The sequence below is a fragment of the Cydia fagiglandana genome, chromosome 1 (genome assembly GCF_963556715.1).
Source record: "Cydia fagiglandana chromosome 1, ilCydFagi1.1, whole genome shotgun sequence".
In the NCBI taxonomy this organism is placed as follows: domain Eukaryota; kingdom Metazoa; phylum Arthropoda; class Insecta; order Lepidoptera; family Tortricidae; genus Cydia; species Cydia fagiglandana.
In genome coordinates, this window is record NC_085932.1 from 10,121,714 (window position 1) to 10,142,444 (window position 20,731).

Consider the following 20,731-nt stretch of genomic DNA (forward strand, 5'->3'; position numbering starts at 1 on the left):
ACTTGTTTTCTTAGTTAGGCTATAATTAACCTCTATTTTATTTGACTGAAAGTTATGTGTACCTACGCATGCAGAAGATATTTTTGTTTAGTGTCGTGTCTACTTCCTATCTGTGTGAATTTGACTAATGTGTGTAAATTTATCAAAATATTCAAGGAACTTATGTAATTATATTGTATTAACCTAGAATCAATTTAGTATATTTAACAAACCTGTTTTGCAGTGTCTTCTACTAATTTTGTTGCGAACACTAAATGTTTTGTATTGTACCTAGTATTAACAACCTAGACATAATAGTATTGTCAATACAACAGTTTTGCTGTATCAAGTTTGCATTTGTGTTGCATATTATGTACCTGCTCCCCTAGTCTGTTAGGTTTTATGTCCGACGTAAAGCATTAGTCCTCTCCACTCGCATATTTGCCAGAAAGGGACGAATGCTTTATGTCAGACATACAATTTAGCGTACTAGGCTCCACAGATAAAAAAGGCCTTGAATCAACCTTTCGAAGTAAAGGTTGGCTCAACACGAGCTACAGTGTTGAATCAACTTCCGCTAAAAACAAGTTGTAGTCCTAACAACTAAAGCGAAAGTTGATTCAACATTGTAGCTCGTGTTGAGCCAACCTCTACTTCGAAAGGTTGATTCAACAGTATTTTATCAGATAGATGCAACACAAACGCACTTATTGATACTACAGAACTGTTTTGTTGAAAATACTATTTTATCTCGGTTGATACTACAAAACATTTTGAGTATTCCCAATAAAATTAGTATATGTTGACACAACAAAACTGCTTTGTTGAAAATACTATTGATTCTAGGTTAATACAACACCAAGACACTTATTGCCTCAACAAAACTACACTGTTAATTTTATAATTTAATTGAGGTTAATTTAACAAAACATACATGTAGATCTAACTATTACAAGATAAGTTGGTTCAACATTGCAGGACTGTTAACCCTACCCTTTTTTTTAAGTACATTTAACCTTTAAAGCGGGTAATATCAACATCAATACATTTGATTGAATCAACACAACGAGTTTGTTAAAATTACCATTTAATCGAAGTCAACCCAACCTATGCTTTAAAGGTTAATTCAACATTAAGATTAGGTATTTTTAACACTAACGCACTCATTGACATAACAAAACTGTTTTGTTGAAAATACTATTTTATCTAGGTTGATACTACAAAAAATTTTGAGTATTCCCAATAAAATTAGTATATGTTGACACAACAAAACTGCTTTGTTGAAAATACTATTGATTCTAGGTTAATACAACACCAAGACACTTATTGCCTCAACAAAAATACACTGTTAGTTTTATTATTTAATCGAGGTTAATTCAACAAAACATACATGTAGACCTAACTATTACAGCCAAAGTTGTTTCAACAGTGCAGGACTGTTAACCCTACCTCTTTTTGAAAGTACATTTAACCTATAAATCAGGTAAATTCAACACCAAAACATTGATTGAATCAACACCACGATTTTGTTGGCTGTATTTAAAATATATTGGGTTGAGCCAACAATATAGTAAGAGTTGATCCAATATAGTAACTCGGTTAACACAACCTTGAGTAAAAGGGTTAATCTAACATTAAAAACACGTAGATTTTACTGACATGGTTTGTTATTTTTACAGGTTTGCACCAAGTGCAAACTAGTAAAACTAACCATTGAAAGTAAATAGATTCAACACTAACATACTTGTATTTTTAACATTTCAAGTACGTTAAACCAAACCTTGTTAGAGAGTTAATTTTACTGTCATGGTTTGTTGTTTTTACAGGTTTGCACCAAGTGCAAACTAGTAAAACTAACCATTGAAAGTAAGTAGGTTCAACACAAACATACTTGTGTTTTTAACATTTCAAGTGCGTTAAACCAAACCTTGTTAGAGAGTTAATTTTACTGTCATGGTTTGTTGTTTTTACAGGTTTGCACCAAGTGCAAACTAGTAAAACTAACAAAAATGTAAAGGTTAAGTAATGAATTAATAGTTTGCTAGACGGTTAAATTAACCATTGTGCTACTTGTAAAAACAACTAAAAATCGAAGGGTTGGTGCTATATCAACCCCTTGTTAGAGGGTTAATTTTACCATTATATTGAAATGTTGAATCAACAAATATGCAATAAGTTGAAGTTACCGTAACTGATCAACAATACAGTTTTTGTTGATTCAACAAAACTCAAGGGTAGGTGCTATATTAACCCATAAATTTTGTTGAAATATGGTAAAACCAACTAAAAAATTCTTTCAGTGCACGCTTAAATTTCTAACTTCAGAACTTGAAACCCTAATTTCTAAATTGTGTTAGTTTTGAAGCGGCTGTTTAACTTGTTGCATTGTGCACAAATTGCTATCACTCTTGTATTATTTGTATGACTTGACCCAAATATACATTGAAATGTAAGCAATTTCGCAGAGTTTTCCAACACAATGGGAGGAAACTGTTTGTCAAAAGCTGCCCTCTTTTCGAGACAAACCAATTCTCTTGCAGGCTGTGGAAGTGGAGCAAAGCTCTATTGTATAGGCCTTAGGTTTGATTCACTGACATTGTTGTTTTAATTTACAATGGAAATGACGGGTTGTTCATGGAAAAAACAGAACAAGTTTTTTTTAAGTTGACTTTTCGTGTAACTTATGATTAAATGCAAATGTTCAATAAACTTAAAAATATCTTGTTAAAATTATAATCTGAAATTGGTGTCATATATTAAAGAAAAAGTGACCAAATAATCAGACCTCAGCCATACACAATTTATAAAGTGTGATTACTTAAAACAACACAAATCAAAATATTTAATAAAATAATTTGATTTGTTCCCTAGTTGAATCTAGTTAGAATATGAGGCGAGGTAATCTTTTAGGACACATCCTAATATTCATTCGCAAATTGCATCGCCTTAATATTCTTTATAACATCACAACTCAAAGTTATTCTAATTAACAGTTTTCTCTTAGCCAACTATTCGCCCGTTTCAACTAGTAGCTGGTAAATCCACCTTTCATTTACTTTGAAATAAACTAAAACCCTGACTGCAGGTGAGACACCAAAACGACTCTCAAGCACCGAATTACACGCTCGCTATTAGTTACATTAAAACAGTGGCGGACACGAAAACGCCATAACTATGCTTTATTTAAATTTATTGTTCTGCACTTTAATATAGCCGCTCTCCAGGGCCTGTGAACTTTGCGGCGAGTTCACGAGCGAAACTAATAATGCGGGACTCGAAACGGCAGGCGTGTTTCTCTTATTGTTTACTGTTTTCGTGGCAAATGTGTGATATTTACTTTGTATGCTGTTAAATAATTACAATTATTTTTTATCAGTTTGAAAATACCATGTTAACATGTTATTTATTTTTCACTTTTTAACTAACCTTCATTTTGCATGCATTTATATTCATAGGTGTCTTTTCCAAGAGTAATACAAACGTCGTACATAAATTAGGTAAGTAGGTACCTTAATTTTGAATAATTAATTTAAAGCGTTTTGTACCACAGTCGGGTTTTCTAGCTTTTTTTACCTATGCGCTATTTTTAAATTGTTAAATTACTCTACCTCATCGGTTCCTTTAGTAATAAATTCTAAGAGTCAGTTATTAATATTCCATGAAAGAAATTAAATGAGAATGCAGAAAATTCTATCTTCATGAAGCTGAAAAATATCAGACGCAATTTGAAATGAGCTTGCAATTTGAAGTATACCTATAAGGTACTTACTCGGTAGCGGCCGAGTATGCCCAGGAGACTTAAAATATGAACGCGTACCTAGGTATTAGTATGTATAAGTAGGTATATAAGTTTGAATCTTTGGAGATATGAAACATTCATATAGGTTTTTATTACGAAAATAATCGCTTAAGTCAATAGTGAAAAGAGGACTAGTTAGTACCAGAATGCTAGCGAGGAATGAGTTAGACAGATGTGTCGTAAGGAGATCCTAGATATTATATAAAATGAAACATTACTAATAACAACATTAATGATTTTAATTGGTACAATAATACAACCGGGGTACCTACACAAGCACATAGTTTCTAATAAGTGCTCAACTTTATGCAAAGCACTTCTTAACTTCATCTTAAACTATTGCTAACGTTAAACTAATTCCGAACCGCCCTTGCCACACACGGCCTATTTACAAATAAAAGCAATCGAAAACTAGAACAATCATTAAGCGGTTCGCACACGACGCAGCACACACGTGCGGAAGATTTACGCTAAAAACTTGGCCCGTTATTAAGTTGGGCCGTATATCGTCGCGCGATGCGTTGACGCGTCTGTCGCGTAACGAGGTTGCTTGTACACTTGTAGACAAAAGTGGTTAAGGCTCATTATGCTGCGTACACCGATCTCGGACTATATTTTTTCTTCATTTTTGTAAAACGTGGCCTTCTAAAAGTTTTACCGGGAGATCAAGACCTTACTGAACTGTACGACATAAAATTGCACTGAAATCTGTATAGATTTGATTGTTGTAAGTATAACAATATTTTCTATGGGAAATAATTATACTTATTGCTTTTCATAACAATATAATGTCTATACCGTAAACTTACCCTAAAACACATTTGTCTCATTAGTATTAGTACCTATCTAGACATGAATTTGCCAGGGAATTAATGTTTTGTGGAGGTTTGTTGATGTTGAACAAGTTTTTCGTACTACATTCGTGTCTCATTCACTAAAATAAACATTGGTTTTTGATGTTTGTCATATATCCTATATCGCCAGTACCGTATCGAGTAAATTAAGAGCTGAACGTTGTTGTGCGCGTCTGTACAGAATTAACAAACGTGAATGTTTTATGTACTAGCCGGCTGTTTGTCTCCGCTCAGACCACGGGCAGTATTTAGGGATGCACAGTAGTAATTGACATATGTCACCCTTCTGCAAAAGTTTACCCGTAAAACTGTTGGCTGATACAGAGCTATAGCTAGAAATGTATAAAGGCTCTGCGCAAATTACATTGTTCAAACAATTTAGAGATCAAATTTTGTAGAATCCTAAATTTAAATGTAGGAGATACACTTGTATATTACGCGCTCAGGTGTATGGCTTAGGTATACTCTAAGGAAGGTGCTCGCTACATGTTTGTCAGTTGAAAAACATTCTTAATAACCTATGAATGCAAGCGTGAGATATCTAAAGCACGCAATTTAGTCATAAAAAAAAAGTCGACTTATTTTGTTACCTCCCTTTGACGTAACGAATTTCCCAACAATAACTTTCTTTTCCACCATTGGTACATCTCGCCAAATTAGGCCCTTTGCCGAAGTTTAGGTCCTTCCCGACTCGCGTCACGTATTTTTCTCAACGTGTGCAGCGAAGTTGTCAAAGTAGCAAGTAAGGGTGAAATAATTCTTGCAGAAGAAAAACTTGGCGACATGTTCACTTTGTGTCGGATATCGTGTTTCGTTGTTCATGTGTTTTCTAACTAGATGTCGTAGATAATAATAATTGAGAGGAAAAAAAAACAAAACTGTTTCCCAAAATAGGTTTAGTTTTAAAGCAAATGTGTGATAATTCTTAGGTATATAACTAAATCATCTTGTTACAATTAGTAATATATTTTAAAACCGGTCTGAAAAATGGACTATATAATAGAGTTTATTTACCTACACTTCCTTTCCAAGTAACATCTAATGTTGAAGTTTCTTCAAGCTTTCGGATTTGGGAGCTTAGTTCAGTTGCATCAGGTATGCAAGCGATACGCTAGTTCGCGGAACTAATTTGTCTCACGAATCTCCTTGAGCTCCCAACTGGAGTTTACCACGAAACCAACGCAGGTAATTATATTTATTCTAAGCGCTGGGTTTGCAACTGATTCTAATTAGAATTACATGTTATTCTACTGAAGTTGACCCGAATTTTAATGTTAGTTTTCCCTGAGTCTACACAATTTTTTTAAGTTTGTTATGAATGGATGAATTTTGGTAGAGTGTCACAAGAGCATAAAATATGAAGAAGCGAATATGTAGTTACGTTTAAAAGCAACTTACGGGTTCGTCCACGTTACAAATAAAATGCCACGATTCGAAATAAATTTAAAAGTGAAAAAGGCAAAACATTTGAGCGGGCAGGGGAGTAAAGTGCCTCATTATGGCTCGATGGTGCTCGAAGGGCGTTCGGCAAAAAGTTAGCAAAGCCAGCTAGACAACGGCGGATCATTAAGCGAACGACTAAACTGACGGAAACATTGATCCTGGAATGGAAACAACTTTTTGGCGACATTTTTAATTAGATGTAAAGTGTATAAGAATGAAAAATATGTTAAAATATCGATATCGAATAGGCTATGTACATATATATCATTTTCAATCATTCGTTCTAATAATACTTGGGTAATAGCCATCTACCTAGTTCCTTTTATGATATAGGGTCCTAGTCAGGATGATAGAGTTAGACCAAGAAAAGTCTACAACGATTGTGATAGCCCACACAGTGCAAGTGTTATTTATATGTCATAATTTCATAGAAGATTGACGTTTAAAATAACACTTGCACTGCGTGGGCTATCAAAATCTCTGCAGAATTTTCTTGGCTTTAACTCTAATCGTTGATAATAGAAATGCGAAATTTCAAAAATACTCACGTGACTTTTCGTAGCCTCTTTCATCTCGATACCTTTTTTCTACATACATTATGATTGTCAATTTGTCATTAAGAAAGTAGATCGAAAACGTAAGTTTTGTACTATAAAAGCAATTCGTTTAAACAGTGCTCGCTGAAGACGCATTGAAACATTGGACAAACATTTGTAAAAGTGTAGTATCATGCGGCAGGTCGGAGGGCCCCTAACTGTCACACAGTAAGTTTGAGAGCGATTACGTGACTAAGCGGGGCTTCTTCAACGCCACAAATTAAACAAGTTTTGAATTTCAACTCACTGTCGAGTTGCAAAAGTTAATTATTAGTTAAACGTTGTTTTGTCTAACGTTTCGAGTGTTTTTGTTGAAGTCTGTGTTGGTTGCGATAATCAATGTGACAAAACGCAAACATGACGACAAACGAAAAGGCATTGATTTCTTTCTTCCTTATCACATTGTCAGGGAATCGCCGCACCACGTTTCAATCGTTATTATACCTATTAAGTACTATTTATGTAATTTTATGTAACTACTTCCACCTACTCTAATCAGCCTCCGATAAACTATAAGGTTCGGAAACGATGGACTTAACATTCATCATCGCTTTTACTATTATGTATCATAAATCACATGTCTAAGTTTAGAAAATTCTAAAACACCTGCCGACCATAAAGATTTAAAAGCAAAATCTGTTTTAAAGTTGGCTCGATCATTAAAATCGCAAGTGTAGGAGATATGGAGTAAGTTGTAAATTTAAATCACTAAGTCTAGCGAGTTGGGGAAGTTCGGGAACTTACTGCAAATTGGATTACTGTGGCGGGCTAGTTTGACAAGGCGCAAACTGCGCGCAGCTGCACGCGAGCTTAGATTCTGAAGTGTACGCAAACAAACTGGATATTTTCTTTTCAGCTTGTTCGCGAGAGCACCGAGTCTCTGCCAATACTATAAAGTGGAAAACGTCTTACTCAAGCAAACTTTAATTCTGACCCAGTTAAAAAACTGAATCATTCAAAGCCAGGGAGTTTTTATTATGTTTAGTTACTATGTTTTTACTATGTGTTTTAGCTTAAGCTAAGTAGGTGTAATAAGTTTTCTAAAATGGTATATGTTAATTTATTAATTTTAAGCTTGCTTACTCCTTCAGATTCAATAACGTGTTAGGTCCCGTATTAGGTTAATAGAATGTTCATATAAAGTTTAATAAACTATTTTTCGCAGCTGAAAGCCATTGACTTCTTAGTGGCCTTCGTACCTGCAATACTTATTTACCGCTGCACGGCTCGCCAGGCAACGATGCGTCTCACCCAGCAACAATTCAGTCGAGAGTCGTTTTTATTTCACAGTTTATGAGATCGTTTGCGGCGATTCCTCCCTGGATTTACCGCCACTATCAATTCCGCTGCACGGCTAAACAGCCGACATTTCGCAATGTCCTATTGGACTTAATTTTCTACAATTGCTTTAGAGTTCGAGTCGGCGGCTGAATAAAATTTTAATTGAATTTTACCCCTTCTGAGACATGATTAAGTTTGTATCATCCGCATTTTTCTGCAGCTAAGAACTTTTGTTACTGATTATTTATTTTTTAATTTTATTTTCAATAATAATAATCGTTTCATTTATAGTTATGAACCAGACCAGTTTTAACTAACATAAGTCGTTAAAATATAAGTACCTACAATAACAAATAACAAACTTGACCTTCAATCAAACAGAAATAAGTATCTCATAATTTATAACATTATAACATCCTTGCGCCACTTTACTTACTTACTGAATTATCATATGTATAACTATGAGTGTGTTACTGTTATGCCAAGTTCTACAAGTTGGTTTAAATTGTATCTGTAGCAACACGAATCTCACCGGCTGTTACCATGGTCGCAGTGTCGACTTAAGCTTATTCGTTGTGTAATCGGGTTCACGTTTCGCGTGCTTAAACCCGAGATGTAAAGTGGTAACATGCTTTAATAATAATTTTGTCTGTATGATTGTCTTTGTAACCGACATCAATTAGCCCCGTCACACTGGTCCCAAATCGAGAAAAGTGAGACATTACTTATTTCACGAGAAATTGATATACTTAAGTATAACCTTTATGAATTCCGACAGTAAACTCAATAAGACTCATAAAATGAGTACTGTCATGTGGGTCTCCCTTCTAACTGAGGTGGACGGACAGAGCTACAATTCAATTCAATTCAAATAATTTATTTCAGAAACATTATATTGTATCTATAGTTGTTTGTAGGTAACAAAAGTTTACTTAGAGTTACGGACTGGTATAGGGCTCAGCTGTATGAATCTGTTTACCTAGTATTTTTTAAGTAAGCCTGAGCTAAAAATAATACATTTAAAAAAATATCTATGGCATGTAGAGTCGACGTCAAAGATATGTTTACACTTTTTTCCTTATTACAAAGGAGTAAGGTGCAAAAGTGTAAACATATTTTTGACGTCGACTGTACAATTAATCATAATCACATACGTGGGCCATACTGAATGTTTCTGGATTCCGATATATGAGACGACTTATTTTTTCTAAGAGGACAATCCAGGAATTTTCAGTATGCCCTAAGTATCAGAAATCGAACCTGGCACCATCGGCTGCGTAGGCAGCAAAACTGGTTGTCACATTTAAAATACGCAACTTCCTTTCAGGATATCCATGTTTTATTTCGTGTTCGCATTAGCGGAGATAAACGCCCGCGCCGAGACAGCCCGAACTTGTGTTTGGTTTGAGTCTGCCTCCCCTTTGATAATTTTCACCTGCCCCCTCACGAATTTATACCGGCTGAGATAGCATCCCCGCCGGAAGAATTCGGGGTTTGATTTAAAGGACCTATATGCTTCTAGAAGCGCCAAATATTTATGATCAAATATTATCATAATCATAAAAGATCGTTAAAATAGAACGACAAGAATAGTTAATAGTTATGTTCATAATTTATTCCATGTTAGGAAAACTTCATCTATTCATTTTTGACGTACACATTTACGAGTATATCTAATAACCTTTATAATGGTGGTTCCAAAGTTCAATATAATAGGTGACATTTATGTACAAAGATCTTTTTTTTTATTGATTGTTCATGTTTATGATTGTGATTTTTTTAAGTTTTCTTCTACATATTCAATTTAGTGCAACTGAAGAAGCCTCCATTAAGTCTCTTGGATATTAAATAGAGATCATTCGCTACTCCTTCCAGTATCTGATCATCGTGCACCCCTATATAGGGGAGAAGTGTCGTTTACAATATTACGATGTTAACCGCTTACGGCGATTTACATAATTCATCCTGCCCTCTATTAAACGTATGCTCTGATTTAATATCTAACCTCAATTGGTCGTCTAAGAAGGGAAGCTTTCGCGGAGAACGTGGTTAATTTTGATAATAAAATATTGTACTCCTATGTACTGGTATTGTGAAATAAATATAGCTACCAATCTAGTGATAGATATCATAACAGAACACGGTTTTCTCAATCTACTTAAATATATATATTCTTTGGAAAAAAAACGTTAATCATGTTTACAGGCGTCATTCAGCACTACTGTCAAAATTAAGGATAATGATTAATTGTTCACTTATGAGATAAAATAAAATAATGTACTTAGTTAATGAAAGACAATTAAATAAAAGTTGAATCGACGAAAAAAATATTTCTATATTTTTATAATAGCCTTATATTTCTACAATGAAGGTATTGTATGAAAACGAAATATGTATGAAAGAAATATGTACTTACACTATAAATGTAACTTTGGATGTGTTTAATGGCATTGGTCTCATACAGACACCAGACCCTTACAAAAAACAAGGTCGATTGACAATAATATTCACCACGTAAACGCCACGCTTGTATTGTTGAGTAGAAATATTCGCTACGTAGCAGAAAATACATGCTACAAGCTACGGCGTAGCCACGGCTAGATAATTAGTTTGTCAGACAATAAGATTTAAAAGGCATTTCCTGAGATATTTCATGGTGAATCTTAGTTCATAGTCCAACAATTACCTTCATCATACTAATACTCTTACACTAAATATCCATATTAATTATAATGAACAATTTGTGCTTGTATGCACGTAAATAGCAAGCAAATATACTAGCAGTTTAACTTTTTACATACCTATATTAACAGCCCATTATAATCAGCTATAGAGACATACTTATATGTACATTTATAAGTACTTGTATGTATTAAAGCAAATTGTTAATAAACAAGTTATCGTTTTTTTTTAATCCATGCGTAGGGTTGATAGAAACCTATTCATACTCATCTTGAGCTGTTCAAATGAAGACCAACACACCGAATGATATCGCAAAAATAACATCAGGCAACTTGCAAGAAGTATCTAATGCCTTGCAATATCTTCCAGTGGCGTCACACATAACAATGACGCAGTGACAAAGCATACATTATTCATACCAGGATAATCTCGTCCCCTCTCGTGGGACGGAAGAACGTAAGTCACTCGTTTGTATGAAACGGTGGTTCATTTTGAGAACCATAAAATGTACCGTTTGAAATAGACTGGTATACATAGTAATTCTAATTTTATAACTCTAGCGGCAGTCCTATGTTCTGTTTAAATTTGAGTTCAATAAATGTTCATAATTATTTCTTTGTATTCTATTTTATTGTAATAAGTTACCTGTATTTAAAAACTTTTATTCTAACATATTTTTGTTAAAACGTTCTAGGAAATTACCTACTCGTATGTAACTAACGAGTGTGCCAGTATATTATTTCGATTATTATTTATTTTTGTTATGTTAGTAACAGTCAAAATAACCTGTGTTTTGCTCGAAAGCTAAAGTAAAAATCAAAACAGTTAAGAAATAATAAAACCAACTCGCGTGCTGTGTCATAAATTTGGCCAAACTCATAAATGGTGCTATATAGGCGGCGCAAGCGATATTTCGCAGCTCATTCCGCCTACCCCCGTGTCCGCAGGTGACACTCCTTTATTGCTCCAATAGTATACTCCTAAACTCCGTAATGCTGAGATTTCATAACGTCGTCGTAGAATTATATTTTGTGACTTAAATCCTTATTTAGTTATATCGTAGATAAATTTAATTTGATATGTTATTTCATATCAAATTAAATTATTAAGTATATTTACTTTAAATACATAAGTACCTATTCAATTCGGCTTGCGAAATATTCGGGGTAGGTGACAATAATGAGCAAAAATGTATGGTACAGATGCGTCAATCTTTACTAAACGTCTTTTTTACAAAGTAGATTCTTGACTTTGATGCATCTTAATAAGTTGTCCCATCAGCAGACCATTTTATGCCGACGTGCTAAGGAATACAATACTTAAATGGACTCTGAACGACTGATTTTACGACGCAAAAAGTACAAGTCGTAAAACAACGCATAAACAGGCATTGAAAGCCTTTTCACAAAACGAAGACCGTAAGGTTTACGTAAAGGTAAATATCTCGAGGCTGTCGGTAAAGCGACGCAAACTGCGCCTGGCCGATAAACTTCGCGCCGAAAAACTCTCATTTCGTCAACAACCTCGAATCTATCATAAAAGAGGAATATTTTATGGGAACTCAAGAAGCTAGGGCACGTTTCCGATATTATGAAGGATAACCTGACAAACAAGCCCGTGATTTATATCAAGGATCATCTGGTTCCATACTTTCCTAGGATACTGTAAAATTAATCAGCATATAAGTATAAGATTTTGCTATCAAAATTATAGTTTTCGAATTTAGTGGAAATAGTTTGTCTGTTTATCATATAAATACCAATTGATATCTTTACAGTATGCTATTGATACAGCAACATTAAGCATATTAAATATGTATTATTAGATTCTCATTTGAAGATAAGTACTTAATAATTACAACTACAAATGCTAAACACACGACTTGATTCCCTTTATGAAATGTGTTAATTGAGTTATACCATTATCTTACTCATATGTAGGTAAAGTCATAACTTTACACAACATAAAAATATAGTATTTTAACAAATCTAAAACCGGCGTCATAATCCGTATCATTGACTCCCAAAGTTTGTTATATAAATTTCTCAGTTTAGCACATTCGAGGCGGCGAACGGTTCATTATCTTGTTTAATTTTCCACTTCGTCGCCCGCGCATCTCCGCTGCACCTTCGGCTTTGGCCCAATTTTCCGGAAATTTAAATTTTGCCTCCACTCTTCGGCGGATTCGAGCATAACTGAACAAGGGCGCGAGTTCCCCTTACGTTTGGGTGTCTGGTTATTGTAATTTCAAATCATAGGTATGCTGTAAAAGATCATCTGTGGTAACCGGAATTATTATAGGGGTGAAGAAATAAATTGGAATGTAGAGAGTGTAAGGATACCGATGTAGTCAAAACCACTTCCTGGCGTTAGGTACCTTCTCGACGATACAAAGTAATTGAGACGAGAGCAAAGGTGGTAAATAGCCGTAGTTACTCAATGATTTCTTTTATTATTAAAAAAGGAACAAGGCTGCTTGACGCGCCATTTAACTTGTTGACGACGAGATTTGTTTTTAAATTTGTGTTTTCCTCAACTCCCTTGGCAGCATGTAATGAAATTTACCTGTCTACAATTTTGACGTAACAGATGAAATTATTATTTTCTCAAAATAAAGAAAGACAAATAAATACCAGAGTTTATTAGAGTTTCAAGAGCTTATGATATCCCATAAGCAAACCAAAAGAGTCGGCGACAATTTATGCATGCATCGAAATGAAAACATAGGTATGCGGCTCCTTTCATATTTTTATCGTACCCTATTTACTGAGGATCTTTCCTTAGTTTGTTTTATATATTGTGTCCAAACTGAGTCAGGTAAATATGATAGGTACAGTAAAAAAGTGCAGTAGGTCGTAAGTCACCTTGTTTTAAAAATCAGGCTTTCAAACAAGAAATAGTAATATCACTTAATTATCCTTACATCGAATACAATTACTAACCGTCAAAAATCTGTCCACAATTAGCCATCAAAACACCGACGATAAAATGAATTGAAGTGAAAGCAACGCTACAGTCACTTAAGTCAGTCAGTACTGAAAAGCACTTAGTCAAATATGTTTCTCGGACTAAGCGCCAGACTTTGCTTGAGCTGAACAATACCCTATCCAGTTCGTTTACAGTATAAATTATTTCGACACCATCTGTTTAGTGCTTGGCTAGCAAACTATAGTTTGTATTAAATGGTGTTAGAATACAAGTTCGCTTGTCACTATAAAGGCAGTTAAACACGAGCGGCGCGTGCGACCAAGCGATATCCAGCCAGCAACGGCCGTGCGTCAGTCAGGATTTATGGATTTACTCATCAACGGCTGATACATCGGCAGACGGTAGAATAGGGAATTTAATGTGCTAACGAGAAAATTTTAATTTGTTTTAGGATATTACAATACAATGCAATACAAATAATCTTTATTGCACACCTCAATAAAAGAAAACAATACAAAATGAAATCAGAAACACAAGCAGATTCTTTCGTCGTGATGTTAATATTGTAGCTTATTTATTTTAGCGATACTGCTGCAGCAATGCTGCAGGCGTTGTCATTGTCGATCTCCTTGGCAAAATAAGTGCCATATTGAACATTCTTATAAGCAGTAAGTAATATTGCAACAGTAACGTCCTGCAGTCACCATTCGAATGTGGCTATATTTATTTAACTAAAAACCAACGTCAAGATAAAATAAAAATAGCAATAAAATCTTTAAAACAACCGCATGACAAAAAAGGTTACTTGCAATAAAAAATTGAGCCGTCAAAAATTCGCTTTCAATTAGCAAGAGGATTTAAATTCAATGGAGCGTTTGATTCGCCGGCGGCCGGGAGCGGACGCCTCTAAGCCGCTGACGGCGCCCGTGTGGATGCAGCTTTACAATGACAGCTCGTGCCATTATTTGAGATCGCACTGGCCATTGGCATTCATATCTACAGTCAATATACATTGATGTGTTTAATCTGTTGGTAATTTGAGTAAACTCTTACAAAACGAACAATTACGACCACTATAAAAACATGCCGTTTTAGTTTTTAATTTATTTAAGCAACAAAAATGAATCTGTAGCTTCTAATCATAATTATAATATTTATTTATTTATTTATAGGAAGTTATATAAGAGGACTTTATAGGGGAAAATATGTTATAAATTTTTTGAAAGCATATTAGGTTCAAAAAATTAATTAAATCTAAATTGTAAATTAAAACATAGATATAAGATAAGTTTACACTCGCACATCCTGTCAACTTGTTCAAGTAATTTTCAACTCAACTTATTAGTTAGATGCCAGTTAGCACAGTAGCGGCGCGAACCGCGAATCACGCGTCGAGTAATTACTATCAAATTAATTACGACACGATCTCGACTTGAATCGCTAAGTGACTTAGTGGATTAGTGGCACGCCTTCGATTACATGTTGGCGTATATCCAGATACACATAAATAACCCTTAACCAAGGCGCGTAAATTCATTGTCGGTTTAATTAGCTTACCGCGTTGCGCGTGACCAGGAGTATATAGGTACGTAAAATAAGCAATAGGGAATATTACCTAGTCAATATTAGTTATAAAAGTTATAATTTTTATTATATACAAAGCTCCACCAAACAACATACACACACGCACGCACGCACGCACGCACGCACGCACGCATGCACACACACACACACACACACACACACACACACACACACACACACGCACACTTTATACTTAAATTAATATTATAATAATCTTAAATTGAAAGTTCTAGTAACTAGGAATGCCACATTAAAATCAACAAACAGACGCAAATACAAACTTGTAAAAGGTAACAAAGTACCTACATAAGTGCTCATAGAATGCCGACAAACAGGTATATAAATACTCGAAAAATAACACAAATATGTATAAGTTAGCTGAAACTATATTATTTATTTGTTGCAGTTTTTAGTGTTCCGTACAAAACTTTGTTTACGGAACACTTATGGGATCACTTCGGTCTTGCAAATCAGTTAAATACGTTTTTCTCAGAGACCGTTTGACATAGATACCTAAAATTTGGAACAGTTATAGCAATTACCACCACTCATATTGTAAATAAGTCAAAACTGCTTATTTCTTATTAAAGGGGGAAATTTAGGGGGTTGAGGGGTAGGCTGAAACTTTTTTCATTTGTAAGAATCGTGTGGGGTACCATTAGAAAGCTTGCAAAAAATTGAGTCGATGGACTGATTTTGACTTCATTTTAGACTGCAATAGTTTCGTCAAAAAATGCATTTAAAGTTGCAAGTTTTCATACAAAAATTTTCACCTCTGTCCTGGCGATTTTCGCGAAAACTATAGCTAACAGGCAGCTGACCAGTCAATACCCAACTTAAAGAAGCATGGAGACGGCGGGAAAATTATCAGCTTAAGTTTATCTTTATTAGTTTTTCAACTGCAGCTTGACCTTTGGTTGCTTAGGGCTAGCTAACTGATGCTTACACTGGTCAATTCATATTAGGCGAGAAACATCCTTAGTTAAAACTTTGGCATTGAAATTTATGACTTATGTCTTTGACACAAGGTTTAATTCTGCTTGCTTATTTTTGTGGGATATTTAATTTTATCTCAATAGCCTACTATAAGTATGAGAGAGATCTACAAAATACGACCTTATTATATTGCAAATAAGTTTCAATTTCGAACGGGCTTTCCAACCAATGGACTAGGCATATCAAAAATCTGATAAATTCAAATTAAGAATTCCGTTCTTGACTGTCGTTGTGTTTTTTTTTCCACAATAGGACACATAGAGTTAGTAAGGCGTATAGAGATAATAAAGTCATTTAATATTTATGAACAGCTTTGGCCTCATGTATAGATTTTATTGAGAGTATCTGATTCGTCGAAACAATATACACAATATTCCTTTTCATTAAGTACCATTACATTTCTGTATTAATTGTATAATTATAATATCTATTAATTATATTCAGTTCTTATGTATATTTTTGAACGGATCGGTGAGCAACAAGATTCAGGGCTATAACCGCGAAAATAGAAGTTCGCAAATTGCGAGCATTTTTCTCTGTCACTCTAATTACGCCTTCATTGGAGTAAAAGAGAAAGATCCCCGCAAATTGCGAATTTCGGTTTTCGCGGTAGCCCCTCAGTCCTGTTACGAGAAAATAATTTTAATATCACAGTTTTTAGAAACAAAGGTAAAATTGACGAAATATTTAAAGTAAGCCGATCTTGTTTTTAGCAGTTCTAAATAATATTAAAGTCTATATATATGGCATAGAACTAGAAACAAAATCAAATAAAAAATAATAATGAGTTCTAAATTCAAATTGAAGGAGTATACATTTAAGGTATTATAGGCCAAGCGCGCACCACGATATTAATTTTTGCGACACGATTTTAGAATCGCGCTGTAATATATCGCAGAAAATTCACTGCGCGCACTGCGATGAAAAAGTCGACGATTTGTTCATTCTCAACATGGATTTCGTACCAGTCGCTTGTCATGAAACGTGTCTTTAATATGAGATTGCTGTATGACTTTGAGCATTTATAACACAAAGGTGATCCCCGTCTATTTCCATAATTAAATGGTCAACATCTAGCGTCTCATTTTGAGACTCCATTGGAGATGCAGGTGCCGAGATGTTGGGGTTTGGAGAGCGAAATGCCGACTGAGGTCCGGCCGGGGTGCGATTTTATTATCATAGTGCGCGAGGGGCCATACAACTCCGCATGCTGCAATTCACTTTGCGACAATCGCGTCGCGAACAATCGCGGAAAAATGTGACAAATCACAATTTTAAAATCGCTGCGATTTTTTGTCGCATATGCGCGCACTAACATATAAACACATACGTTGCATTTCTGCGACGTTATTATCGCAGGACAAATAATCGTGGTGCGCGCTTGGCCTTACTCTAAATTATTATAATACATCAAGCATTCGCGAGATGCTCGACTTCGGTATTCAAACACAAAGCAATAGTACAAGAATCTAACTAAATGCAAAGGCCGAAGGAGCGATTCGAAGATCCGAAGCGTCCGACAGACGCGCGCCTCCCGTAACTGTTCCAAGTATTTTTAAGTACAAGTGTCTAAGTCGCAAGATCCAAAGGCTGAAGTCGCATTGGGCCGAAAGCCCGAAGCATCCAGGAGGTCAGTTCTAAACACAGGTAATTAATACAAGTGTCTATTCGCATTTAGACAGAGGCCGAGCTCCGCGTAGGGCCGAAGGCCCGAAGCCTGCAAGATGTCAGTGGTTAAACACAGAACTGACAGCCTGGACGCTTCGGGCCTTCGGCCCTACGCGGAGCTCGGCCTTCGGCCTTCGCATTTAGATACTTATACTATTGTTCTGTGTTTACTTAAGTACTAACATCCTGGACGCTTCGGGCCTTCGGCCCTACGCGGAGCTCGGCCTTCGGCTTTCGCATTTAGACACTTGTACTATTGTTCTGTGTTAAAGCACTGACATCCTGGATGCTTCGGGCCTTCGGGCTACGCGGAGGTCGGCCTTTGGCCTTCACATTTAGACACTTGTACTATTGCTCTGTGCTAAAGCGATGACATTTTGCTAAAGCTCGGCCTTCGGCCTTCGCACTTAGACACTTTGTACTATTGTTCTGTGTGTGTAGTTGAATACGGTATCCTAAAAAACAGGCAAACAACCTCTGTAAAATGTAACGATGCGAGCGGTACGGCTACCATCAGTTTGGCATTGACATAAACGCTACCGTGGGCGTGAACGTAATTTACTTTCTATGCATCTCGCTCGTACTGACATATTAGTGCGAAAGAGATATACCTATAGGAAGTAAATTACGTTCACGATATCGTTTATGTCAATGCCAAACTGATGGTAGCCGTACGGAACACTAAATGCCTCGAGCTATCTCGGACTTGGCCAAATTATTTATATTTATCTTTCCAAAGCATTTTTTTTATGGCTGCTTTAAACGAATCGTACTCAAATAAGACTGCTGTGAAGAGAAGTTGCGTTCCGATTAGCAAATTTACCGAATAATTTACCTATTATTATAATAATATACCTATAAACCCTATTTGAGACGGGTAAAAGTTTCAGGTTTCACTGACATTCAAAGTTAAGCCGATCAATCACAAACATAACTAACTTTCCCTAAATAGGTTGTTTAGGTCATCTTAGGTCCTATCTGCATCTACAGCATAATTTGACGCAATCATACAACAATACCCGGTAGCACCCACCGCTACACCAGCGGGTATAACTCAGCGTGTAATAATAAGGAATGATAATTCTTTGTTATAAGACGGAGGGTGCAAAGGCACGCAGACCTTAGGGAAATATTTGCCAACGCGTTCAAATATTGGTTCCGTGGGGCTCACGCACGCTTGTCAGCCCTATGTGGGTCACGAGACTCCCTTTATTAGTTTACAATACAAGATAAAATACTTTTAGTCCGTGTAAAAAGACAATAAAAGAAAAATAAACGTTTCTTAAATTTATTCAAAGTAATGTTTCGATACTACTTTTGAGCTCACTATGGGGCAGAAAATAGTTTGAAGATTTATATAATATAGTGCAATGTTCTACTGTATAAAAACTATACAAAAAATACTAAATAGGTCTAGGACTAAATATGACCCACCTTTGAGTATTTAGTACCGGAGACGCCGTGGCTGTCATCATCTGTACAGAACAATCTGCCGATTTTTGCGGGGGAGGGGCACGTCAAATGTATGGCTATTTATACATGATTTGTACGTAACGTACAAATAGTCACGTCAGTTAAATGTCAGTCCATACAAGTTGTGCAAGGTTTTCGGCAGAAGGGTAAGCTCTTAAAGGCGACTCCGGTTATTAAAGCAGGGTAGGGTGCAAGGTACCCATACAATTAAATGTAAACATATTATTTATTTACCAGAATAATATTTATATTGTTTCAGGTGAAAGTGATGCTTCGCGTCGGCGCCTCGGGCGAAGGTCCCTTCGCGAGTGGCACCCAAACGTTCTCCTTAGACAAACGCAAGAAACAAGTGAGCCTCTGCGAGAACACCACCGGCGCTGCCGCCGCGCCCGAGGACAGGAAGGTCGGCGTGGCCGCGCCGAAGATGTTCGCGTTTGACGCCATCTTCTCCCAGGATGACTCACAGGTAAATTTTGATTTTGGTGGAAAAGATCAAGAAACAAGTGAGTCTCCGCGGTAATACCACCAGCGCCGCCGCCGCCGCCCACGACGCCAGGAAGGTCGGCGTGGACGCGCCGAAGATGTTCGCGTTTGACGCCATCTTCTCCCAGGATGACTCACAGGTAATTTTTGATATTGGTGGAAAAGATCAAGAAACAAGTGAGCCTCTGCGAGAACACCACCGGCGGCGCCGCCGCCCCCGAGGACAGGAAGGTCGGCGTGGCCGCGCTGAAGATGTTCGCATTTGACTCTAAACAACTTACCCCACTTCCACCTCCCTCCTACTTTTAACTTTCATAGGTAGGTGTGACTTTGGTGGACAAGATCAAGACACAAATGAGCCTCTACGAGAACACCACCGGCACCGCCGCTGCTCCCGAGGCGAGGAAAATCTGCATAGCCGCATCTGCCATCCAGCGTTTGACGCGGCATTCATAAGCTAAAAAGTCGGTGTGGTCGCGGCAGAGACGTTCGATCTATGGGATCAATTCCGATCAACTCTTACAATCACTATATCATTCCTAAAAATAATCAGAAAGAGAAAAGAAGAAAGATTATTGAATTAGTTCTTTGTCACCCTTCTCAGCTCAGCAACAGCTCTCGGGACCCAAAAACAGTAACAATATTTTGAAATGACTACGAAATTAAAAAAAAAATTAGATACAATAATTACCGCGCCTTTTTTTTGTAAAACGGTTTGAAATTATTAAAATGTCTATGATTACGTATTATAATGATATTCCAGCACATTGTCACTTTCTATATGTTTAAAAGCTCGTTTGCCCTTCTCATAACAGAACTAAGCTCCCCAATTTAACCGAGGATTGCCAATTGATCCCGCGCGATGGCGCTAGTTTCCGCAAACTAAATTACTGCAGGTAAGTCGACATTTCGTTTCACGACCTTTTAAAAAATGTATTTCTCAACGTTTCGCCACAAGTTTCGCG

The 20,731-nt window shown here is 36.2% G+C and overlaps 1 protein-coding gene across 5 annotated transcripts in view; it reads left to right on the forward strand.

Moving 5' to 3' along the window:
• The window catches only part of LOC134663705 (kinesin-like protein CG14535), a 323,990-nt gene that overhangs the window by 291,382 nt on the left and 11,877 nt on the right, over window positions 1-20,731 (forward strand). For all 5 annotated transcript variants that reach the window (XM_063520163.1, XM_063520170.1, XM_063520178.1 and 2 more), the window contains one exon: window positions 19,543-19,749. In XM_063520163.1, the coding sequence (XP_063376233.1) occupies window positions 19,543-19,749 (207 nt within the window). The remainder of the gene's footprint in view (window positions 1-19,542; window positions 19,750-20,731) is intronic.